This window comes from Rhea americana, unplaced genomic scaffold (genome assembly GCF_003343005.1).
Source record: "Rhea americana isolate MKP2758 unplaced genomic scaffold, rheAme1 scaffold_20, whole genome shotgun sequence".
NCBI lineage: Eukaryota > Metazoa > Chordata > Aves > Rheiformes > Rheidae > Rhea > Rhea americana.
In genome coordinates this window covers 7,013,058-7,038,797 of record NW_028186150.1, presented here as the reverse complement: position 1 = coordinate 7,038,797, position 25,740 = coordinate 7,013,058, and the positions used below count along the sequence as shown (strand labels likewise).

Below are 25,740 nucleotides of genomic sequence, written 5' to 3'. Positions count from 1 at the left end.
ATAAAAAAAGTAGTTGAAGTCATTTTTTGAAGTTTTGTAGGTCTGAATTCTTCACAGTAGGACTCATAATAACTAAGCAGTCTAGCTGAAAAATGAAGGAATCTGAAAAACATGCTTACTTAAATGTTTAATATGTTTTTTTCTCCTCTGCAATACTTGCAACGCAACACAGGACAGGTAATAGCAGTTTTCTTCCTTGTTGTTTTGGCTTGGAAGAGAGTGGGCAATGCATTATTAGATGACACAGTGGAGAGAAGAGATTTCTGTGAACTCTGAATGGATCCCAGCACTGGTGCATCTTAGAGGCTTTAAACAGAAGAGATTAATCACCTACAGAAATATCAGATTGTTAGGGGAAAGCTAGATTGGATGTTTGTATTTGTTTTGCTATTTGTTTTCAATTTTGTCCCTTAAAGCCAGTACTTTGTAATTAATCTTTACTAATTTTGATCTTTCTTTTTTGTTATACTTTGTTACGAGGCTTGCTGGGTGCTAAGAAAGGGGTGAACCTGGATGAAACTGAAGAAAGTGGTACTTATTTTCAAATTCAAGTGGAGCAATGTGACAAAACACCTCAAGAAACCCATACCCCAGCTCGCATACACGGAACCGTGGATCTCGGCAGCATTTTCCATCAAGCTGTGATGGCCTGTACGGAATCTATCGCCGCAGTTAGTAAGTTTTGGGAAAGCATTCCCAAATCAAATACCTTTCTGGCACGCAGCAMGAAGGGCCAGAGATGTTCAACAGCTTTAGCTTTACCTCAAAATATTAAATCCAAATAGATTACCCAGATTATTTTTGTGCTATTGCCTCTCAGGACAATGAGAGAACAGTGACATGATGTTTTCCTCCTTGTGGACAACCTCTGCAGTTGTGCMACTCACAAATAACCTCCTATCCATTAACTTGTTTGTACAYGCATTTAAAAGGAAGGTACTTGTTTTTTAATATTCTTGTATGTTCAGCATCATATTTTAGGAATCTGTTAGTTTCTCTGTTTAAAAAGGATGCATTCTATTATTGGCAATTCCACATTAACCAGTCAGTAGATTATACAAATAGAGACTAGTATAGAGAAATTTAAAATATTCTGAGGGCGACAGTATAGCACTTCACAAAGAAAAAAAAATCTAAACTGATTACATGGCTGCTTTTATTTCTAATTAGCTTGTTCTATAAGTGTTGTTGTATGTTCTTGTAGCATACAGATCAAAAGAAATTACATTTGAAAGTCAAAAAAAGATACTCAGAGGTCCAAGCTTTTAATTTGCTTGTAATTATGTTAGTGTTGAAAAAGAGAAAATACCATCTTTTACCTTTGAATTTTTAGAGGGAAAAAAAGTCACACTAGTACTACTAGTTATCAAGTAAGGGTATGTTTTGTGTAATCATATAGATTGGTTTTCAAAATTCTCTTGTCTCCATATACAGTGGATTTCAGAGGGAGACCAGTTTACATATTTATCTGCAGCTAGCAGCACTAGCCCTGATTTTTTTTTTTTTTTGGTCATACAGCATATATCTTGTTTCAGTCAAAGTATTTTTGTCATTTATCTGCCTATGGATTACAATATGCGAATAGAACAGCTGCAGAACACCATCTAGTGGTGCCAAGTATTCCCTTAAACTAATTGAATACATATTTTAACTTTGCTCTTATCTCTTTAGTTCAGATTACTTCTAAGAACTTCTGTCACCATAAAGTAAAATTCTGGCCCAGATTTAAGTCAGTCAGAACTATCCAGAATCTCTGAATGCTGAACAATTAAATATAATATTTAATATTCCTTAAATGACACGACCATCGCATCCTCCCTTGTTTCACAGAGAGGTAGGTGCTTGGCAATTTATATTCTGGGTTATGTATATATTCATTTTGAGTATGAACGTATGATGTGCAGAAGGTCTTTGCCAACACATTTTTCCAATGCTGTCCTAAAGACATTGTTTTAAATGAAATTCCTTATGGTATTTAGCCTTCTGGGTAAAACAAATATGCAAGTATGCCTAGAAAACTGGATTTTAATATGAATACACAGCTATCTGGCTCCCTATTTTAAAGCTTCTCTCTTCAAAATCTCCTGAAAAAATTAAAATCAAAACTGGTGCACTTCAAATGATAGCCCATCTCTTCAAATACAATGATGCCATTTTCAAAGGCATTCTTGGTGTGCGTATGACAATGGATCTCTAATACCCTTTCAAGCTGATTCAACAAACCCTAAAGATTTTGTGCTTCAGACTCACAGCATCTTTTCTGTATTTCCTTGAATAGGTAGCAAGATGTGCAAATGGTAAAGACAGAAGAGTTAGGCTATTTGTGTACGGTGATTTTTATTCTACCTTTATTTACAAATAAAAAAGTAGTAGGATTTAAAATATTGTCTTAAAATATTTTCTACAGACACCAACCCATAGGAAAGGAAACCTTTAATAAGGTAAGCAATAAACAAATATTCAAAGGGCATTAAAATACAAAGATTTTGTTGAGTAAAATTCATTCAGATCTGGTGTGACTAAAAGCAGAAATTAGTCTACTATCTTATAAGAATGGTGTTTTTTAGTCCAGCTCATAGGACAACTTCTGTGTTCCTCTTTGAAGTCATTATATTTCAGTTTAGCTATTCTGCTGTTACAGATTTACTAGAGAGTAAATAATGTTTTTATTTAACTTTCTGGATGTGTAAAGCTCACCTGAGGACATCTGTTTGGATAGACTTTGTTTGGATTTTAGAAGCAAAAGAAGGATTAAATTGTATTACATTGCAATTGCACAATCAGTATTGTTACTTAAGAAAGGAAAATAAAGGAAAGATTTACTATACCATTGCGCTGACATCCTAGTTTTTAGATTTCCTGACTTGGTATTTTACTCAACAAACACATCTGAGATTTTAAATACATAAATACTAATTAAAAAAAAAAGCATAATAGAAATAATATTCCTGTTTGTAGTATTTGATTATGCCAGGAGTAGAATGGCCATACACAGGACAATTTGGTACTTCAAATTCAGAGACCTAAAMCCAGGTGCTCTGACATTTTAGGAAAACAAGTAGCATCTCTGGCCTTGCACCCACACTGCAGACAATTACTGTTCTTGCATTCACACAGATAATGGTGTTGTGGTCCTGTATGCTGATTACAAGTGGTTCCTAGTAATCAGATAGAARAAGTGTTTTCCTTATCAGTTGTTCAGAATAAGCATCTATGAAAATGTAATGGCCAAGACTGTTTTTTTTTTTCTTGTCAATGTGTTTCTGTAGTTGGCAAAACAAGTAACTTTGGAGTATCGTGGGATCTGGAGTAATAATAAGGATGTGTTCAACACCTGATGAAGTATTCCTGTAGTAACACTTGGTGTCAAAGTTAACATCAAAATTCTTCACATTCACATTCTTCACATTGTGATATAATTTTGTGACACTGTGAWCATGTACACTGAAATGAACAGCAAYACAACTGAATTCAAGCCACAAAAGTACACTGTAAGATCTGTAACATCTGTGTAACATGTAAACGAACATTGAACAAAGAATGTTTCTCTGATCATCAGTGCAGATCCCATAGCAAGATCGGGACCTAACACAAGCAAGGCACTCTGAGGAAAAGCTAGATCTGAAAAGACCCTTGATGAAGATAACAACATAAAAAAGATTTCTGGAAACATAATCTTCAAAGACAGAGGGCAGGAAAAGATTTGGAGCTGTTAGCAGGAAAAAAAAGATAAGAAAAGAGATATAGCAGAAAAGAGGTAAGAAAGCAGAAAAACAGGTAAAAAGACTGCTACTGAGCAAGCAACAAAGGGTTCCAGACTAAAAGCAGTAGAATAAAGACTGCATGTAGGAGAGACGATAGATGAATTTTAGATATGAACCTCAGCGGAAGTTATGTTGCACAGTATTTCAGAGATGTGGGCGAAGAGCTTTCATTTGGAGCACTGAAGAACAGGAAATTGGGAAAGGATTTCACAAACTGAGAGAGTTTGGCTAGAATAATACAGCTAACTGACTGAAGATTTTAAAGTGTAATTTTTGGGAGCACAGGCAGATGGGAGGATGTTACAATAATTAAGACAAGTGATAACCCTAACATGATATTTTTGCTTATAGGATAGGAATGGGGRAAAAGCTGTATTTATTGATTTGTAATTTTCCCTGTAATTTTTATATTTGAGATAGCATAGATATTCTTGTCATCATCCAAACCTTGACAAATGGCTTTAGTTTTGGAATAGCACTCCTGTAATTGTTCTAGTGAGCTCAGAGAAAGCCTAATTACAAACAAAAAATTCTCTTAAATTTTATTCTTATTTTGCACATTCTGCTCAGCAGCTTTTTAGAGCTAAACTCTCTTTGTKTATATATATCTGAGTGTACACAGAATTAACTGCAAGTTAACACTGTATGCATGCGTATATGGCTGCTCAGTGACAGTATTGGAAGGGCATCTGCTTAAATCATGGAAAAAAAAAACATTAAAAATGTGTTTTGTAAAGTATCAGTCACTAAGGTGTTTTTAAGAACATGCAGCTCTAAACACAGTGGCAAAAATCCATGACTTGTGAAGTCATCACTGGTAAGTTTAGGTTGGAAGATTTCGGATTGCACCTGCATTACTTAAAAACTATCTGAGAGCTCCTGAACTGATTGTAAGGGAGAAGACAGGCTTTGCAGGTTCGCAGCAGCCTTTTCCTCGCACAGCTTTTTTTTCAGTAGCTCTCACATGTGTAGCCCAGTACTTCTGTACTGACATTATTCATGTAAAGCGTTGAAATGATTTGTGTTTATTTCCCTTCGTGCTTGTGTTAGGATGATTTGTATATTCTTATATTCACATTGAACTTTAGCTGTGTATCTATATCAATATATGTTAACGGTAATTATGTTCCTTGAAAGAACATCTCCATAAGCCTCCTATGGACTGTACCAATAGCAGTTTTCTGCCTTTTTCCGACAGCTGCCCGCTGGTTTCACTTTAGCCACTAACACGTCTCTCGGAGGCGCGCAGCACGCACAGGGCTGTGTGGCACGACCGACAGGCCCGTCACCTCCTGGCTCTACCCCCCCTCCCACCGCTGCCTCCCGCCATGTGCGGAGCCCCCGCCGCCCCGCCGGCGGCCGAGGCGCCGCCCCGCCCCCACCGCCCCGCTGCTCCCCTCAGGCGCAGCGGTCGCCGCCCGCGCGCCCGCCCGCGCCCGCCATTTGCTGCCGCGCGACGCGACAAGCTGCTCCGCCAATCGGAAGCCGCGAGCAGGTGGCGCGAGCGACGGCTCCGCCAGCCAATCGGAAATGTTGTCTCGGCGCACTCCCTCCCCAGAGCTTTCTTCCTGCTCACAGAGTGACAGGTGCGTCCACGCACCCCATTGGTCCGCCTCCCCAGGACGGGCAGGCCCGCTGTCCAATCGCCGCCATGGCTGCCGAACACCCTCCCCCCCCGCGGCCGCGAGCCGCACACCGCCGGAGGAGCGGGGCCGGCCTTATTACATCACAGAAACGACGGCGGCTGTGATTGGCGGGCCGCGTCCCCGCTGCGCCGCTCCACACGAGGCTTGCCGGAAGAGCCGGCCGCCGATTGGCTGGGTGGGCGGCCAGGCCCGGATGTGCGCCGCCGCGGGGGTGGGAGTTAAATGGGGCTGCGGCGGGGGGAGAGGAGGGGAGTGGCGGCGGCGGCGGCTGGCGGGGCCTGGGCCGCGCGGGCAGCGGAGCGGAGCGGCCGGGTCGCGGGTGAGTGCGGCGGGCGTAGCGGCCGCGGGCGGCCTGTCGGGCGGCTGACAGCTTCGCGGCGCGACGGGGCCGGTGGTCGCCAGCTGCTGGGCGGCCCGCTGCGCTCTGCCGCCGTCCCCGGCGCGACGCCGCTCTTGTGGCGACGGGTGTCAGCCCTGCCCTGCCCTGCCCTGCGCGGCGGGCGAGCGGGCCCGACTGGTCAGTTCGGGTGTGCGCTGGGCGGGCTTGCTCGGCTCCTCCGCGGCGCGCGAAGCCGAGGGCTCGTTCTCAGGTGCAAGCGCGATCAGGATCAGGCGCAACCTGAACAGCTGCGATGTCTGTGGAAAAAAAAAATGCTAAGAGCGTTGTGATCACAACTTGTTTTATTCTCTAAGCCTGTGTTTAATCCGCTGTGTTCAGTGTCAGGGGCAAGAATGTTCCCTTTCCCTTTCGGGTAGGGGACAAACTGCATAATAAATATGTATAAATGCACTCATCCACATGCCTTTATCTCTTGAGGGATCATTTAATGCTTTTTCAGAAAGCATCTGGAAAAGATCTCTGTTTGATTTAGGCAGATGAAGTCTGTAGAATTGGTTTGGTGTCCTGTTGTGTTTTGTCTAATGACTGATGACAGTAAGAAAACATGGTGTGATGTGACAGTAGATATAAATAACAAAATAACTTTTAATTAGGATATCCCCTGTAGAGATAGGGAAAGTTCTTTCCCCCCCCCACCCCCCCACCTTAAAGAGTGGTGATGAAGTGCTGAGTGAGTCTTTGGTCTCTAAACTGGCTCAACTTGCTTTGAATGCTCTCTTGTACTGTATTCTTCAGTGCTTGTAAACATGAATATAAGATTATGGTGCTGGTCACAAGCAGTCTTCTTGGTTCAGTCTTGAGGTACAGAATGGATATCCTTTGGCAACCCAGGTACTGTTTTAAAAAAAATATAGTAGAAGGACTTGCTGAGCCATAGATCTGTATCTGTAGAAGACCCATGGGAGAAGACCTATTTAGGAGGATTCCTGTTGCCTCCTATTCTTGTAGAAGTAGGACATAATAGAACATGCTACTGAGCAGCATACTGTCAAGCCTCAGGAGGCACTGTAAGTGATGACAGTATGGAAAGAAGCAAAGTGGTGTTTCTGGATGCATTTATTCCCTTTCCCTTAAATGAGAAAAACTGATGGATTGGGTTTTTCTGGGAAGGTGATGCTTTCAGTAATGTGGGCTACCATAAAGTGCTGCAATGGTAGCCTTGCCCTAAACATTGTAGCTGATGTAAAATTAAATGACTAAATTGTTTAGAAAATGCACTTACTGGTATTGGGACCTTGCTCGCTTTGTCTAAMGCAGATAATTCTGCACGGTGAGAAGTAGGATAAACTATCTGCAGATTTAAATGTGCTGATAGCTGACTTCTAGTGATTCTATTATTATTAATTGTTGTTGTGATGTAGTAAATTGTGAGATAAATGCACTAGAGAGCATAAGCAGTTGCAGGGCAATTTTCTTGTGCTGATAATATTCTCCACTCCCACCTCCAGCATAGCTAGGAGCGTGTATGTGATTTCAAAGAAACAAAGTATTAAAAAACACTGCAGGACTTCTTAAATGGCCCTTGGAAAACTGGTACTTTGAGGTTATTAGATTCTATCGTACCTAACATTTTAACAAATGAGTGAAACTGATACAGTTATTAATAAGTTTAGAACAACGCTGTATATCACTTATTAYTAGAAAACAGTGGGATAAATGGTATTCATGTGGAAGAACCTGTAGAAGTTATTCTGTAGTTTAACTAGAGCTAAATCAATGTTTTATATGGGGCAGGAAACCAGTTCTTAATAGCTTGTAAATAAGTGTTGATAAAATGAAAGTTGCTGGCAAAGSTGGAAGTGTACTGGGATGCATAGCTACTTTCCGAAAGGCGGAGTCTTTCAGAACAAGCTGCCACTTATCCAGCTTCTAGATCGGTTCCCTGTCTTGCCTGTAGTAAGTTAGGCTGTTTATATGTATGTACCTTGTTATCTGTCCTGCCCATTTCCTGTATTTCTGGTTCTGGAATAATGCAATTTATATCACATAATAAAAAAAAAAAAAAAAAAAAAGTAAAGCATTCACTCCAGATTCCTACTAGTAAGTCCAAACCTGTACCTTGGTTTCCAGCAGCTTGCTTTCTTGTCAAGGCTATAGTGCTCTGGTGCTCTCTTTGTGCATCAGTTCCTCTACCCTCTGACTTCACTGAAGTTCCCTGAGCAAATGTCTTCTACCTCTCTAGCCTGGCATCTTGATGTTTTAGTCTGGCTGGCTTTCATGGAAGAGGAAAGGCAATGCTGTCTGTGGCATATCTTTCTGGCTTGACTCTGCTTTCCAGGTAGCATACTGGGAAAGGTAACCTTCCCCCACTTCCCACTGCTATCACAGAACATGTCCCAGCACAATAGTTCTGCTTGCCTTTCTGTTCTTGCTGGCTCAAAACTAGGTGACTCCCAGGCCACTGAAGAAGAAAAATATTAGGAGGAATCATATGTACTAGGATTGATACTGAATACAGCCTGAATATTTGCATGGGATGATTGAGATGGGAGAATGAATTCTCAGTACTCTTCTGAATGTGGTGGTTGCTTTTTTTTATGCTTAACTCTTATATAGTCTAGACAAATACTTATAAATGTTTCTTCTGAAGGTATAACATTGCTAGACTTTCTTTGCATAAACAATCTAGCTTAACTTTTCCTGTTGTAAAAAGATTGGCATTTATTGCCCTTTTTAAGAGTCTGAATTATCATGTTATTGTTTTCTCTATAAACTAATCAATGTAATGTGTGAATAAATGGTGACATACCATCATACATACATAGAACAAGTTAGTGTTGACTATGAACAAGCCCGTGCTTTTTGCGCTCTCCCTGTCTCACGTCCTCTGAATTGTGTTTGGTCAGGGTTGTACAAACTCTTATGAAAGAAGTTAAGTAAACTGAGTTGTCCCCCAAACATATTTAGTGTAGCCAGAAATGGGAGGAGGGGAAAAAAAAGAAAACGGACAAGAAAACAGACTAGAAATCATGAGAATTGTAAAAAGTAGTGGGAAAACAGGCAAGCCGGACAAAGAGGTGCTATAGCCAAGAGTTCTGGCACAAACAATAGCAAGTTTTTGTTTTTTAAAGTGATAGACTGCTGGAGGTAACATCCGAAAGGGAGAGGGGAGCATTGGGATCAAGGGTGCAAGCAGTAGATGACACAGTGAAACACCAAATACTGCTGAAATCTGTGTTTTTGAGCTGCTGATCATACTAAGCTCTAGTGCTTTCTGATGAAACCATTTAATAAGCTACAGAGACGCTTCAGTGTTCTGTGGCTTTGTCTATTCCTGGACAAGTTTCAATGTGGACAAAAACAAAATGACACATGCATGATGCAAACTCAATGAGAGGATCACGTCTTTCGCTGGGAATGATAGAGAACTCTCAAACTAGGGCTCTTCAAAAACATATGAAGTCAGTGGGGTATGCAAGGGATACCATTTCACCACACTACAGAATAAGCTGTTGTAGTACTGTCCAGTGCTGGGCTTAACTATTCCAGTGATAACTTTTATTTTTTTGTGTGCGTAGAGGATCTTTTCTTTTTTTCTTTCCTGATTTTGCTGAACCAAGAGATGATCTTTTTTTCCAGCTGACAAGAAAAAATGTAGAATACCAAACCTTTTTTGAGTAACCTTCTAGCAGAAAGAAGACAGGGATTCTAAGGCAAAAATTATTTCATAGACAGCTATAAAAATGTTCTGAAGTATGATAAATAACAGAGTTTTGACACTTATCTACTGTCAGTCTTAATTTCAAGAGAAAATTTCTTGTAGTTATAGGAATATAAAACCATCTGCATAATTAGATTTGACCCCAATTTGTATATTGAGTCTTGTTTATCTGTTAGGATGCATACTCATTAAATCCTGATTTTGTGTATTGTTAGAGTATAAACTGGAGAGACCTGAGGAAACGCTGCAGATACTGAAAAATTACAGTCCTTTATTTGGAATACACGTTATGAACCCTTTCTGGAGCATGTCTACGAGCTCTGTACGCAAGGTAGGTATTTAATAAAAGGATGCTGTAAGAGGTTAATCTGCATTGAGTAATGCTATAAATTAAGTGTAGAATGATTAAATTATTCTTGATGATCAAAGAAATACTTAAGCAACGAAGTTAAAAAAGAATCAGACAAAAATATATCAAATTACTATGAAATGTTTAATTGCTGGTTTGAATCACTGTCTGATAGACGTGAATTTGGTAGAACTGGTTCTCTGTTTTATTCTGTGGTATTGTAATATCTATGTTGGATGTAATGTGAAGTAATTGCATAAAACAAATAATCATTATCTCTAGTTAGAATATTAAGTTACATCTTAAGGAGTAAAATACTCTTTGAACATGATTTTTGGGATCCTTGAGTCACTCAAGTTSTGTACCCTCATAATGCTGTCACTTGCTACAGTAGATTATGCCTGAAATCATTCTTGTTTTAGGTCTGGGTATTTCTCAGGTTTTCAGCACTTTTGCAAATCATATRTTTTGATGAAAGTTGTAACATAGGTACTGTTATTGGTCCAAGTATCAAGTGCTTGAGAACACTATACCCTAAATTCATGCCTTTTTTTTGCTGCAACTAGCCTAATCACAAGTTTTTAACCTGCAGGTTTGTCTTGGGCAATCTATGGAATTACTATAGGGTCTATATATAGTATAGTGTTCTCTAGCAATATCCAGTTGAGTGGAAAAGGCTTTCTTTTTAAACAAAAGATAGCATAGATGTAAACAGGTTACTGCAGCAAAATTATTAAAACCAGGCTTGATACCACTGTCAAACAGTGTTTCCCCTACAGTGGGAGTAGGCTGTATGATCACTCTCAGTGTGATGTTGGTATCTCGGCACAAGCAAGAAATGAAATATTAATGGAAACTTTTTGGTATAAAGTTCTTCTTGTTTCATTTCTGCTTTACTACCCTACTTGTTCAGAGACTCCTTGAATTCTAAAATGCAGGGGTGCTTGTCAGTGGAAATGGTTTATCTGTGTATACAGTATGCTGGAAATAGACTTGACTTCTAAGCTGGTGCTATATATTATCTGGTGCCAGTTTATAAATAAATACAAGCCTCCTTAAGCATTTGTCCTGATCTGCAGATTTCCTGTCCAGGAGTAATAGTTGACTGTGTTCAGACTTCAGATATTAATTACTTTTGCAATTGTAGGCTAAGTTTAAAGGAACATAAGTTTGTTTAAAAACACAGAAAAATAGAGCTCCAAAATCCAAGATTGGCTTCATTGGCCAAACTTGTAATTAGTAAGGCAGTGTTTAAACCTGTATTTAAAATGCGCTCATATGTTTAATACTTGCAGTATTTGACTTGTTATCTTATGATTCTCTTTTAATCTAACAGAGACCTGAGGCTGAAGAGAAAACTCTAACCGGAGAACTAAGAACTAGTCCTCCACGAGCCTCTACAAAGAAACAGTTGCCTTCTATTCCAAAAAATGCTGTGCCAATAACCAAGCCTGTGTCCCCTGCCCCCGCATCCCAGTCGACAAATGGAACACACGCTTCTTATGGACCTTTTTATTTGGAATATTCTCTCCTTGCAGAATTGTAAGTTTTCACTTTTTTTTTTGTTTTGTTTTTGATCATTGGACTTGCGCTTTAAAGAAAATAACAGGGCTTGTAGGTCTTGCATATGGTATCTCTGCCATAGTCCCTGAAGAGGGTAGTAAGCTCCAGCTCCACAAAATTAATTGAAGGAGCAGCCTCAATCTGTTGAGGTAGCCGAGGAGAGGAAAATGGGACAAGATTTTAAGAGGTGTGTTTAGCTACGGTTTTCTGAATGTATAAAGTCTCTTTTCATCTGTTGCTAAAAGCTGACTTAAATGCATCTTCTTTGAAGCAGTAGCAGTATCTTTTATTTCTCAGGCTTTATTTTGGAGTTAAGCGTACTGACCAGTTACTTGTTTCCAAAATTGGATATTTCTGACTTAAAAAAAAAAACACGTTAAGGTATTAAATAGAAGCAAGCAGATGTCTAGCAGGAAAACAATTGAATATAGGGTCCTGTCTAATGGAGGTAGGATGTGGGAGCTTCCTTCAGTTATCATGCAGAACATTTGAATACCACCTGATATGACCCATTAAATGAATATTAGAAAGACTGTATTCTTTCCTGACTTTCAAATGATTAACATGAAACTTATGAGAGAATAGTTAACACAATTTAAATAGCTTTTTTTGGATCAAATAAATTGATCTGTTAGTGATTTGTAGACTGCTGTGGGAGCATACAAATCTATTTGCAAAACTTCCTAGTTGCATGTGTTTTGTGCTGCAAAGCTGAGGAGACTTCCTCTGCAATAGATGGATTGGATTCTGAACTATGCAGTGCCTTTTGGAATGAAATCCCCTGGAGTCCTGATGCAGTATTAAGTCTCAGTTCTTGCATTTAACCATTAAGTTGAAAGTGAGAATTTGAACGTTAAACTTTGTGYTTAGGGAACTGACACAGACGTTTGTCTTAGTTCAAGTACGATTTTTTGCTTCTTCTGAAGCATGCAAAAATGCAGCAGTATGATAAGATAAACTCCTCTTATTTAACAAATTCAGGTATATTATGGAAATCATAAGCAAAGGAGTACAATAACTTTTTTCCTTTAAGATTATTGTTTGTATTTGTGCAAGTGTGCTGAGTTTGATATAATGGGCCTGTATGCCAAGTAACTGAAAATCCTATGAAGTAAAAAAAATTCAGCTTATCATTTATAGTTTTCAGTAGAATCTTCTTACCTTTGCTGTTAGTAGCTATTAGGAACTTTCTATGTTTCTTAATTTGAAAAATAGTAACAGGAACACATTCTGTGCCTATAAAACTCTTGATTTTTTTCAAATGGAGCTTCCGAAAAGTCATGAGTAAAGTGAAAGGGGAAAAAAAATTAGTTAAAACGTACTGGTTGTTAACGACTGGAGATCATGATTTGATTTTCGTCACAAGAAATAAAAGTGAAAATAACTGCCAATGTTAAAAAATAAGTCAATTCATCCTGATTATGAGTTGCCTTGAATCGTTCCATCTAGGTCTCTAATATACCCTACTGCTTGCCTTCCTTTCAGTTTTCTGGTACTTTGTTTTGCTAGTTATGCAATATAATTTCTGTTTGACTTTTCTCAGTCTTATTTAAGACTGAAAAGCTACTTGTTGCTACTACTAAGCTAAAGTTTTGACCAAGTTTGTTTTGACCAAGTTTCAAAATTAATGAGAAGTGGTGATATCTATCAAATTTGCAGTCAAAATTTAATTAAGTCCGAATAACTTAATTGCATTTCTTTTTTTTTTCCCCCCTTTAATTTGAGATTGGGCTTTCAGTAGAAAAATGAAAACGTAGTAGCGATGACATGCCTTAAGTACATCTACTACTCTTCTGATTTTCTTTGTCTTAAGAAATGGTGTTTCTTATTTGTAGCCCTTTAAAGGGTGGTCTAGGAAAAGTGGGGAGAAAGAGACAGATTTCCCTAGTTCTCTGCCTCTCTGTCTGTGGGCAGTCCACCCTTGGGAATTGACTGGAAGTTTGTGGAAGAAGTCCCCTGTTAAGCTACTGGCAGTATGTCTTGGCTTTGCTGTTGTCAACTTGCTGTAGATTTAAGGTGGTTGTAGAGCTATTCTAAATACTGTTTCTAATTGCAGTACCCTGGTTGTAAAGCAGAAATTGCCAGGTGTCTATGTGCAGCCGTCTTACCGATCAGCATTAAGTAAGTTTAAATATAACTTTCCAAATAAAATAAATAAATAAATAAATTCTTCCACTCAAGTAAACTTTCTCATTTTCAGTGTGGTTTGGAGTAATCTTCATAAGGCATGGGCTCTACCAGGATGGTGTGTTTAAATTTACTGTCTATATTCCTGATAATTACCCAGATGGAGACTGCCCGGTAAGTGGTGATGTGTGTTGGGTTTGGGGCAGGGGGTGGGTGAGCGGGCAGGTTTGTAGGTGTTGTGTTGTGTGAGTTAAAGTATGACTTCTGGTTAAAGCTGATACACTGATCAACTTCTCAGTTCCTTGAACTAGTTTTGCTTAGTTGGCTGGGATCATTTGTGATCTGCCTGGTATCTATTTTCTGCCATCTGTAGGAAGATCTTATTACTTTGTTTTGGAATAGACTGCTAAAGAGCTAATGTTTGCAGCATTTCTCCTCAGGCTTGTGCTAGGTCATGTGCTTTGATTACCTGGTCTGATGTAKAGGGAATTTCATGAAATTAAATGCTTTAGGTTATTAAGTCAACCACTTCTTTACCTTAACTGTTGGACTATTTTCTCCTTGGCAAGAAAATTGGATTTGGATATTTTTTGTAAGAGTTTAAACTTGAGTAGCAACACAGTAGAACATAAAATACAGGAGCCTGTGCAGTGCTTGCCACAATGCTGTGGAATTTGTTGCCAGTGTCTAAAATACATTGAAACGAAGAACTAAGAGAACTTGAGGAGAAGGCTGGTGGGGGAGGGGGAGGAAGAGAGGGGAGATGGGTAGTAGAGCATTACTTTTCATTTTGGGTTTCTTTRTGGGAAAAGCATCCTAGTTTTTATAGTTTCCTTCTGGAGGAATGCATAAACACCAAAGGAAACTAACTAGAAAGAGCTTAAGACACTGTGGTGTCATTGCACAGGACACTTAAAAAAAATTTTTAAAGAAAAGTACTGATTGTAACTCAAGTAGGTAAAAGGCTTTCAATCACAAATAGTGTAAGGAATAGGTCTGATTTTATCTGATCTTATCTGATGTTATTACCTGTGTTGGCTCTAGTGCTTGTGTGATTAGCTGGATTAATTCCTTGATTTGGTGGTAAACGTGAGAGAGTGCAAGAACCTACAAGTAATGAGGGTGTGTTAGATTACAGTTTTACAGTCAGTCTAAAAAATTTCAAGTTGCTTTCTCTCAGAACAGTACTAGTTAACTAGTGTTAGAAAACAGTATCTGACTAATCCCTCCCCCTCTCCCCCAAAAAAACTTTCTCGAGTGCTTTTAAAATTGATTTTCTTTTTTCTAATGCAGCGCTTGGTTTTTGATCTGCCTGTCTTCCATCCGCTAGTAGATCCTGTGTCTGGTGAACTGGATGTGAAAAGAGCATTTGCAAAATGGAGGTTAGTGCTAACATACTGATGTATCATTTGAAGGATTTTTTTTTCCTTTCTTCACTGTGTTTTGTTCCTTATAGGCGAAATCATAATCACATATGGCAAGTATTAATGTATGCTCGCAGAGTCTTCTACAAGATTGATACAACTAGCCCTTTGAATCCTGAGGCTGCAGTGCTGTAAGTATCTTCCATGTATGTAGTCATGGTCTTCTATGAAACTTTTGTTTAGAAGTAGAGAAACAAGAGAGCTGTACAGCTGTTCTTTATCAGTTCACAATCTATACCTTTAGAGTTGTTTGGAATAGAATCTGAAATTGAGACTTTGCCAAATCTATGCCTTCAGAGCAAACCTGGCTTTTGCAGTCCTTTAGCATTATTTATTTCTCTTGTAGGTATGAAAAAGATATTCAGCTGTTCAAAAGTAAAGTGGTGGACAGTGTCAGACTATGCAGCAGTCACTTATTTGATCAGCCGAAAGTAGAGGATCCCTATGCAATCATGTAAGTACCACAAACAGACATGCCATGTCCTATTATTTTGGAAGCGAGCTTTGTTGTAGCTGTTGATTTGAAATGCTTTTTTCTGGCAATAGATTAAAATTTAGTGACCTGATTCTTACCTTTATAGGAATACTGTGAATATTCCTCCTCTTATTTTCTTGTGTTTAGTATTGAGTCACCTTAGATGTAACCAGATGTTTGCGCTTACTGTTTTTTCACTAAGTGTATCAAGACTTTAAGAAAAGCATCTCCCTTGCGTGGCAATATCCATATGACAAATCCTGACTTTCCTGAAGAATTTTCAGGCTGTTAGCTTGGCTGCATGCACTTGGTGATATCTTTAGAGCTTCCTTTTACAGAAGAGATGGAACAATAAGCTCCATAATGAATGTATGACTAGTTCTTCTAGCATCATCAACATGAATTTCCAGTTCTGAATGCAAACAAAAATGAGAACCTAAATATGTATAGTTGAAAAGATGCATTTCAGTGTGAATTGTAGTTTCTACCTGTGTGCTGTAACACTGAAAATTCAGCTTTGTAATTGACGGAAAAACAAGGAAAATTGCTCCTTTTTGTTATAATTTTTCTCGGTATATCCTCTAGTTACCAAAAATGCAAAATAAGAGATGCCTCTACTTTTTCTTTAGTTTTTCTCCATGGAATCCAGCTATCCATGATGAAGCTAGAGAAAAGATGTTAACTCAAAAGGTAAGTGCAAAGTCCAAATAGTCACTGWGAGAAGTGTTTATTGCCTGATAAGGGAAATAAGGTTCACTGCTGCTTTATGATGAGCACGCCCTTATACCACCCCTCTTTTGGATCAGCGACTGTGCTGAGACGGTTACATCAGTGTTCTAACTAGAGTGTTAAGCAATTAATTATTTGGCTAACTAGAAAAATTAGCTAGACTGAGTATAACGATTGGCCCACTTGGTAGAYCTCGATCGTTTAGAGAACACACGGAAGAAAGAAGGGTAACTAAGAGATTAACTGAATGTTTACTGCTAACTGCAGCTTGTCCCGTACCAGTCACGTTTGGTACTACTTCTGTGTAATCTGACAATCTCCAGCTTCTCTGCTCTCCTCTGAGAGAAGAATGTGTCAAAACTTCAAGGCTTTTCCTCTCACTCAAAACATTTTTTTTTTTTTAAACAATGCAAGCAGAGTATTCTGCTAAATGTCTTCAGTATTACTTAGGTCTTGCAAGACAGTGTCAGCTAAATAAAGGGTGCTTCGGTTATTTTTATGACAAAGTACAGCCTATAACTCTTACTGGTTTAGCAAGAATGGTGTTGCTTCATATAGCTTTCATCTGAGCAATACTGTTTATCTATAGAGTCAAGGTACAGTAACACTAAAATAACTTTAGCATAGATAAAGGTCCATAAGCAATGATGATAACTTACCTAATGGCTTGAAACACATGTGAAAACAGAAAGTGGTAGAAGCTTTCTTTGTCTTTTTAGGAAATAGATCCAAAAGTCTTAATTCTGGAGAACTTAAGGCTTCAGAAAGATTCTGCAAAAACATACTGTCTTCCTTGACAATATGTTTTTGTTTTTCGAACTGATTCTCTACTTGACAAGAATTGACAGATAGCAATCCTGGGTCTCCACCAACTGACATGACAAGTCAGTCCCCTTGCAGTGGCTCAAATTCTGAAATGATGCTTGGTATTTTTGCAGGACTGGCAAGAAAATACATTCTGAATACTTCAGTCATTTAGTGTTGGCCTCCTTCCAGTATTGTAGTTGGGTCTTTTTCATTTGTCCCAGATTAGACCTTCCTTGCTGCAAGCATTAGCTCATATTCTTGCATGTCCTTAGATATAAGTGAGTTTGTATGTTGGTCTTAATACAATATACTATTTGTAAGCTCAGTATAGCCATGTTCTGAGTTGCCAAAGTGAGCAGATCTTGAGGTGAGGTGGCTTTAGAACACACAGGAAAATAATTTGATCTAAATTCTAACTTACTGATATTAGAAAATACACCTGACTCTTTCTCCAGCTCAACTCCCTTATTTCTTACACTATAAGTTAAAAATCTAAAGAAAGAGAATGAGTTGGGATGCTTGAACTTGAAGGAATGTGCTGTTGTCCAAGACAGATGGCAAGCATAGTGTCAGTAATGACTCTTCTTTTCTCCTTCCTCTTTGGAGAGGCATACTAACTTTTTTTTTTAAGGAGGAAACTAAGATCTCCAGGAACTATCATACGTATGGTATGTTAGTTGCCAGAGTAGTTTGTTGATAGCAGGACAAAATTCTGTGTCTTAGGTGACAGATTTCAAATTCTAAAAGGAAATCCCTTACTCATATATCCTGTGATTTCCAGTCTTTCTCTTCTTCTGTAGCTCTGGATCCTTGTTTATTACATGTGCAGTTCTTATGCCTCAGGGGAAAAAAATGACCCATACTGGAGCCATAGCCTAGAAAGGGCAGCGGCATCTCAATTTCCTGCAGAACACAGGGCTTCTGCTGAAAGATGTTGAGGCACGTGACAGGAAGGAGACTACTGCAATGCCAGGCCCCAGCCTAACTGCCCCCCCCCCCCATCTGCGGTTGTCTGATGTATTGCTGCAATTCTRTCACTTGATGTCACTTTTTCTCAGAAAACATGGGGAGGGACAGAGGGACCGCATGCTCAATTTTCTTAGTGACTTAATTTGCTTTGTTGGGCAAAAGGAAAGCCTTACTGTGGTATGGTGACATAACTCACATAATTATCCCTTTTTAGAACTTCATTCTAAAAATGAAATGACTTCATTCAACTACGTCATTCCAGATGTGATGTAGTTGGCATACAAATGGATCTGATGAGCCTATAGCAGCGTGGAGTCAGGGATAGCACCTGCTATACAGAAAACCTGCAAGCTATTCTGTTTCTTTGACCTGCTAGAGTAGATATCTAATCTTCATAAACTGACTTAAGTCCACAGATGCTCCCAGGTGCATTGTTCAGTATTCTTTTTCCCTCAAATTGATTTCCCCCCCCCCCCGCCATTTTCTTTTGTCTTTTTAAATTGCAATAGTCAGTCTCAAATGTTGGTTGCACTGTGTTGCGTCCAAGTAATTAATTCTAACCATGATAAATATTAAAGGATGGGAGGGACTATCTATAGAAAGCACTAATTCSGTGGTGTAGAGAAAGTACCTGCTACTTCTCACTATGTTACTTTGTGTCCAAAAGCCTTCAGCAGGGCAGGGTACTGCTCCAYGGTAGGCTCAGCCTTGCAAGCTAGTATACTATGGGACTAGCCTGAAGTTGATGCCAAAATTGCCTGGACTGGGGTTGATTCTTCTTACCATTGAACGAATAAATTGGCTAATAGCAGTAYAGTGCTGCTGGGACGTAGTCTCTAAACAAAATACTGTCTCAATTTTAATCTTTGTGGTATAATGGAATAGTGATACATGAACTAATTCAGTAAAACTCTCCTGTATCTCAGGAAACTCCACAGATGCTGCACACATTTGCRTGTTTAAAGCAGTAGCCATTTTAGTGCCCCCTCTGAGAAGAGGGAGACGCTAACCTCTTTTGTATCTGTCTAAGCAGTTAACTCTAACCATGATGAGCGTTGAGGGAGGGGAAGAATTGTCCTTGAAAGGCATTAAGAATACTTTCTAAAAAAGAAGCTTAAGCTAAGCTTAGAATGAACAGAGGGTGGTGAGAGGGTTTAAGGTATCTGGTAATTCTGACTTTAACTTTCTTTCATCTAGAAGAAGCCAGAAGATCAGCACTGCAAAAGCATGCATGTTTCTGGCCTGTCATGGGTAAAGCCGGGTTCAGTTCAGCCTTTCAGCAAAGAAGAGAAGACAATGCCTACCTAGCTCTTCTGGACTGTGGTGCACAAAACACTTTCTGTGGGTGGAGGGAATGTAACGGAGGGAGAAACAGCAAAGCAGCGGTTTCCTTCTTGACTATGGATTAGTAAAAACTGAACTGTAGCAGTGACTCCAGTAAACCTCCTGAATGGATTACTGACTCTTAATGTTTTAAATATGCATTAGGTTTTAAAGGCTTGCCTGGAGTTTGGAAGTATCTCTGAATACTGCAGTTACTTCTACTTGAAGGCTGTCTAGGGTGGGTAATTCCTCAGGGCTCTAAATTGCCTGGAGGTTTTGGGTTGATTTTTAAGCTTTTATTTTTCCCTCCAGGAGTAGCTTTTTTGAATCTTAAATTGCTGGCAGAAATATTAGCAGGAAATATGATGCCAGAGGTAAGCTGTGTTCATGTAAACTAATATAGCAGAGTTAAACACTATATTTAATGGTTTTAAATACTTTGGTTTCTATTGTAAATATATTAGGATTTGAAATTGTAAATAGCTGGTTCAATGACTCCATTTAGCACTTTCCAGAGGTAAAGCTGAGGTTGATACTCGGTGTATGATGTATTATTGATTTGTAAATGGATATTGTCACTAAAGCGCACATTAGTCTGACAAGGTGAAAGCAGAACGTCAGGCGTATTAGACTTTTATTGCATAAACACTAAAATCAAAGCTTTTAATGGTGGTCTCTTGAGCTAATAAAATCTTAGAGGATTTTAGATTCCCTAGGTGTCCATACTGCAGGGTTTACTAGGATAGCTTGACTAATGTGTGTTAATAGTGACATCTTTAAAAAAAATAAAAAAAATCATGATCTATCTCTTGTCCCTCTGTTTGTCTGTATCTTAGAAACTGAGCAAAAATTGAACATGGAACGAAAGCAAACAGCTACATTTGTATTGGTAGCCATCCTGTTAAGTACTGTGTTAACAGAGTTGGTTGAATACAGCTTTATTCCATAGCCRGGAAAAACTTTTTAAAGTCTATGCAAGCTCAGGACAGAATCTTGCTATCAAATACCAAAGGATCGATTTAATGTTCTGTTAAGGGTGGCTTGTGTGGTTTCCATATAATATAAGTTTGTATGAATTGAGTACTTACTCTGGTTTGGGTGTTACTGAAATCTTGTTGAATTACGTAGATCTGAACTTCTTAAGCTTCTGCCTTTGAGATACGTCAGTTTACTGGAGTTGCTGGACTTTCTCTCGAGCTGCTGAAATTGCTGTTACACTGGAGAGTACAGGGAGTACGTGGAGAGAAGCAGTCCTCTTTTAAGATGGACAAGGATTGCATCCAAAGGTGCATTCCTTGGGGCTACCTCTCGTAAAGGATCTGTTACGAGACTTAAGTTCTTGACTAAAAGCCAAAGTGTTCTTTAAAAACTTAGTATATCCATTTGTAGTAAGTATAAGAGAAATATAGTTTAGAGTTGTTTTTTCCTAAAATCTGAGATTGAATTTAAAAGAATTTTAAGCACAAATTACCAACTGGCTCCTTCTAAACAAGATACTTGTGACTGAACCTTAGCTCTCTGAAAGGTTTTGCTAGCTATGCCTATGTGAAGTGTAAGCCTATGTAAACCAAAGGGTATAAGCTCTGATTATGTGAATTAGTACAGCAGACTCAAATATATTTAATGTTGTTAAATGCACTCGTTTTTGTTGTGAACTGCTTGTATTGAAACTGGTGATTGACTGAAGAATTTCTGAAAAGGCAGTTTGTACTGAGATGCAGGCATAGGTCACTAGGGTAGAGGACTAACTTGTTACAATTTTTATAGGGGCTTAACTTGGAGTAAACTTGGTTCCTACTATTTTCAACAGCAATCTCTCTTGTCTAGCTGAGCTCTGAAGCCAACTTTGGTGTGAGGCTGAGAAGAGGATGCATTGAGACGATGACTGGCTCTCAAAATGCACGGGGAAATCTGAAGCAAATTGCGGTTTTCAGTGGCTCTCTGAAGGTTGCTGCTGGTGTACTTTGACTATTGCGAGGTCATTACTAGAATAATTCTGTGTATTTCTGCTTATCTTTAATTGCCACGTCAGCGCTGGAGAGCTCACTGTAAGCAATTTAGTGCTTCATGTGTCAGTATCTAGAGTAAAGGTGGCTTGGTGTGAGGATATTTTGTTGGTGGAGTTTTAAAATGCTGTTTGGAGGAAAACTGTATCTGTTTCCACAGCAGCACTAGAAGCTAGCATCAGCAAGATCCCATTAAGCTAAATTTTGCTTCCTTTCTAGTAGTTAGTTTGGAACCTAGTATTTGACTGCGAACCTTGAAATAAACTTGTGCAAATAATGGATAGGGGTCTTGAGCAGTGGTTTCTCCCTCCTGCCATTCCTGTCCCTTTGGAAGGAAGCAGTAGGAAAAGGCTTAGGACCTGCAAGGACTTTGCAGTTACTCCTAAGTGAGGATTTGTTTTTGYTATATAAAAGATTTCTGAGGACAAGACTTCTTGGCCTTTGAGGACAGTGAAAAATCTGGAATTGTCGCTACTTGTCTAGTCTTTCCTACAGTAGTAACATTGTATATCTTTATTTAAAGGTGTTTTGGCATTCTTTGTATTGCATGCTAAAGTTACTCTGTGAGAACAGGACTTGGATGGCAGGTACCCGTAAGCCTTTTATAATTTCTCTGTGTGTCTGTATAGAAAAGAAGTGAAAACCTGTGGATCTTAGAAGAAGCGAGTGATTCTCTCTGCCACTCCTTTTTTGCAGTACGTGAGAAGTGCAGAAAGACCCTCTGCGCTTTCCTTCTCCCCCTTTTCCAGCATGGGGAAGCAAAAGGAAGCACTGACCTTCTGGACGTTGCACAGCTGTTGCTTGGAAAGCTAAYGTTAAGCTGTGGGGGGGCTGTGTGYGTTTGTTCTGCCCCAGGTGACTGGAAGAACTAACGACCAAGCCCTCTGCTCGCCCTGTGCTCCAAGCCTTCCTCCTGATCTGATGATTTATTTTTCGTTTTAGGAAACTCTGCTAGTGTAAAATAGAAGCTTAAAACTAAGTTTGTGGTCTGTGAAAGCAAGGAACGTCCTTCTTGTGTGGTATTGCCAGCTACAGAAGCTGTCTGGCCCTCCCGGCTCTGGGAGAAGGCGGGGGGCTGGGAGGCGGTGGGCGCCGCTGCCAGGCGTGCCGCCGGGCCCCGAGCGGCGCGAAGCGGCTGCGCAGCGCCTGTGGGGTCTCCTGAGCCAGCGGAGCGAGAGCGCCCGGCACCGCTGCGTCGCTCCTCCCTGGGATCGGGTCCGCGCTGGAGAGGACGAAGGCCGCATCCGTCGCCCCGGGAAAGGGTGAGTGACCTGGCTGCTGCCCTGAGGGGGTGGTGGGAGGCCATGTCCTGCCTCTCTCTCGGGAAGGCACCGTGCGGGCTGCGTTAGTGGCTGTGCGYGGGGCTTCGCTTGCTCTGTGCCCCAAGTCCTCGTGAAATGTTCAATAGGAGCAAAGGCTGCCAAGCTGCCGTGAGTGCTCGTGCACGTGGACTGGGGTTTTTACTGAGGAAAGGAACTGCCCCGAGTGTCTCGCTCTGAGAGAGCGAGTCGAGATTGCCAGGCAGATACCTGCTTTCTTTATACTTAAGAGTTTTACAACTTGAAGGCCATGGACATGGGAGAAGTCCTTTCCTTTTGCAGYTTGAGCAGGAGTTTAACTATTTTCTCGCTCCTGTTTAGAGCTCTCTGATGTTTTTATATATCTTTCTGCTTCTCTTATTTAATGCAGTTTATCTGTTTTGGGGGGGGGGGGGGGGCTCTGCAGGAAGTAGCTGGCACCTTCCCCAGCACCTCCATGCAAGGCAAATAGTTCTGCGCTGTGAAAGGGGGGCAGCCAAAGTTACAGGTGAACACTTGCAACAGCCGTAGCCTACGTGTATCGTGGCGTGACACGATGGCTTAATGCTTTAACTAAGTTCTTCTGTTGCTCTCTTACCTCTCTCTTACTTGTTCGTCTATTTTTAAAAAACATCCTTCCTAGCTTCTCTGGCTTTTGCTGTTTGTGTTCTAGGGAAGGCATTTCTCTTAATCCTGAACACACATTTGTTCAGCGTTACGCCATCCTCTACGGTATGCGCACCAGGCACCAACCTCCGGAGCAGCCACGTGTGTGTTCAGTCGAGCACGGGGCTGTTCAGCAGCTTGTTCCCAGCGGCCGGGCCCCGCGGGGGAAAGCCCTAGCGCAGGGCGCAGCACGCTCGGCGAGCTCGACCGACGCGGCGGCGACGTCTARCGCCTGAGAGGAACGGCCAACGTGTTGTAACGCCGTAGGGAGGAAAGTGGCCTCACTCTGCGTCCCTTACTGTGGTTGGCTCTTACTCGTGCGTGTGGCCTTGGTGCCCTGTTTAGCCTGCGTGTTTCAGACCTCTAACAAGCTAGGAGGAATTGCCAGGGTATTGGGGGTGCCACACACCTGTCTTGAATTTGCATGAGAAAACAGAAATGGAATAACTGGTCTGGAAGCTTTAACCTGCAACATCTGTTGTGAGGATTACAGAGCAGTAATGGTGATGTGGTTTTGTTTCAAGGAAAAGGTGTGGGGAAGTTTTTTGAGGGCTCATTTACTGACCTGTAGCATAGCTAATAAAATACTGTGAATGCTGGGGTGCTTCTCTTGCACCTTTTGTAGGAACCTTGAAATGGAAATGTAAACACATCAAACTTAGCATTTGAAGTGTTTAGTGAAACAAGGATTATTGCATGGAAAGTGGCAATTCCTCTATTTTTMTAGTTATTCAGAAGCCTCTTTGATCAATCACTGACATACAAATTTTCTAAGCCACTTAGGTGAAGGACTTGGATAGAAGTTCAGTCCTTTCTAACCTAGATCCTCAAGGGAGGGGAGGAAGCAAAGAGAGGTAAATATGAAAAAACCTAATTGTAAACTACTGAAAAGATCTAATTGAATCTAATGACAAARTTCTGATGTCTGTTCAAAGATACAGCTACTGTTCTTTTATTTGTCAGATTGCTGCTGGAGTTTACTGATCTTTTATTGTGACGCTTCCTAAGMACAAATAAGGAAGAATTATTAATATAGTAAAAAATTAAGTTGTTATCAGTAAGTAAGTTTATTTCTCTTAGAGCTTTAATGGAGATCACACCCCCATAGTAGGGTCTAGAGGGTAGGCTGGCTTTCTCTATTTAAGAAGTGTGAATTCTGTATACTTTAATAATCTGACTAATCTCTTTTTTTTAATTGATAAAGGGGAGAAAACACTAATTACATCTTCTGCAATCAGATTTATGAATTAAAAGAAGCTGTCCCAGGAGGGAGGTAAGCTAAAACTATCATGTTAAAATCAAATCCTCCTCTCCTGAAGTTAGCTGTCATCTTTCATAGTGCAGGTATATCATTAAAGGAAAGATTGCTTGATGACTAAATGCAGTCCCTGTCACTACTTGAGTTCACTGATGTTTTTTTTTTTTTTTTTTTTAAGACACTTATGAGTATCTTTGCAGTTCTCAATTTTCCATAGAATATTTCAGAAAGAGGAATGTTAGTTATGTTAATGCTTTAAACAGTTCAGTCCTGAAGCAAATAATCTGAGATTGCTCAATATATTTTATATATATATATATGTGTGTGTGTGTATGTATATACATACATATATATATATAAATATATATATATATATACACACATACTATTTATTTTAAGACACCTATACTGGAGTAAGGTTTTTTATTTTATTATTTGTTTCAAAAAGTACACTACCAATTGTTTATCTGTTATTCTTTGCCATCAAAAAGAACTGAGGCTTACTTAATAATTTGGTTTCAGAAAGGTATAAAAATACAAGCTGATGAAACTTAATGCCAATGACACTGTGTAAATACAGGGGAAAAACACTACTTTCCTCAACCAAAAAGTAGTATCTGGTTGTCACTGGCCAAAACTATCCTTAAGAATTTAATTAAGAATTCCTAAGAATTGCCCTAATTTAGTTCAACCGTAAGCTAGCATTTATGAAAATAACTATGCCCTCATTAGAACATAACATGAGATCTCAAATTATAAGCTCCTAAAAGGAGGAAATACCACCTTTCTTTCAATCTAGCCTCCCTTTCTAGTAAATAGCTGTGATAATCCTCCTCATTTATGAAGAGGAACAATCCTGAAAGTTAGTGACTACGCTCGGAGAACTGCAGGGTAAAGGCAGTGCTACTACTYTGGCTCTGTAGGCTTAGTCATGCCAGGTTATAACAGAGTAGGAAGAGGAAACTTCTTTAAAACATGCTTTCTAAACCATGGTAAGAATAAAATGGCTGTTTTGTCTGTGATTAACAGATGTGGATACTTCTTGGAAACAAACAGTTATTTGCAATGTTTGCGTGACGTCCTTCAAATCAAGTATTTGATGTTGCTTGTAGCCCTCAGCTATTCCTGTGATGAACATTTTGATGTTTTCTTTTTGCATCAACTGTTCAAACCTAGTGTTAGAGAGTTACCAGCTATTTTCAGCTTTGCACATTGAAAACTCTSTTCATACAGCAACATAATTGTGAGTTTATAAATTCTTTATTGAAAAATACA

General features: G+C 39.7%; 1 protein-coding gene across 3 annotated transcripts; it reads left to right on the top strand.

The window, feature by feature from the left end:
* Window positions 1-5,656: 5,656 nt before the first annotated feature.
* AKTIP (AKT interacting protein) lies at window positions 5,657-24,619 on the top strand. Of its 3 annotated transcripts, XR_014895728.1 has the most exons (11): window positions 5,657-5,729; window positions 9,687-9,802; window positions 11,157-11,362; window positions 13,440-13,504; window positions 13,584-13,684; window positions 14,804-14,892; window positions 14,967-15,065; window positions 15,281-15,388; window positions 16,039-16,099; window positions 22,186-22,505; window positions 23,215-24,619. XR_014895728.1 is itself a non-coding variant. In XM_085303857.1 (10 exons), the coding sequence occupies exons 2-10, from the start codon at window positions 9,761-9,763 to the stop codon at window positions 22,201-22,203; spliced, it is 789 nt and encodes a 262-aa protein (XP_085159983.1). In that variant the 5' UTR covers window positions 5,657-5,729; window positions 9,687-9,760; the 3' UTR covers window positions 22,204-22,888. The 3 variants fall into 3 exon arrangements, 2 of the variants coding, with proteins under 2 accessions (XP_085159983.1, XP_085159982.1); XM_085303857.1 differs by lacking the exon at window positions 23,215-24,619 and having other exon boundaries at window positions 22,186-22,888; XM_085303856.1 differs by lacking the exons at window positions 22,186-22,505; window positions 23,215-24,619 and adding an exon at window positions 19,112-20,051.
* Window positions 24,620-25,740: the final 1,121 nt, after the last annotated feature.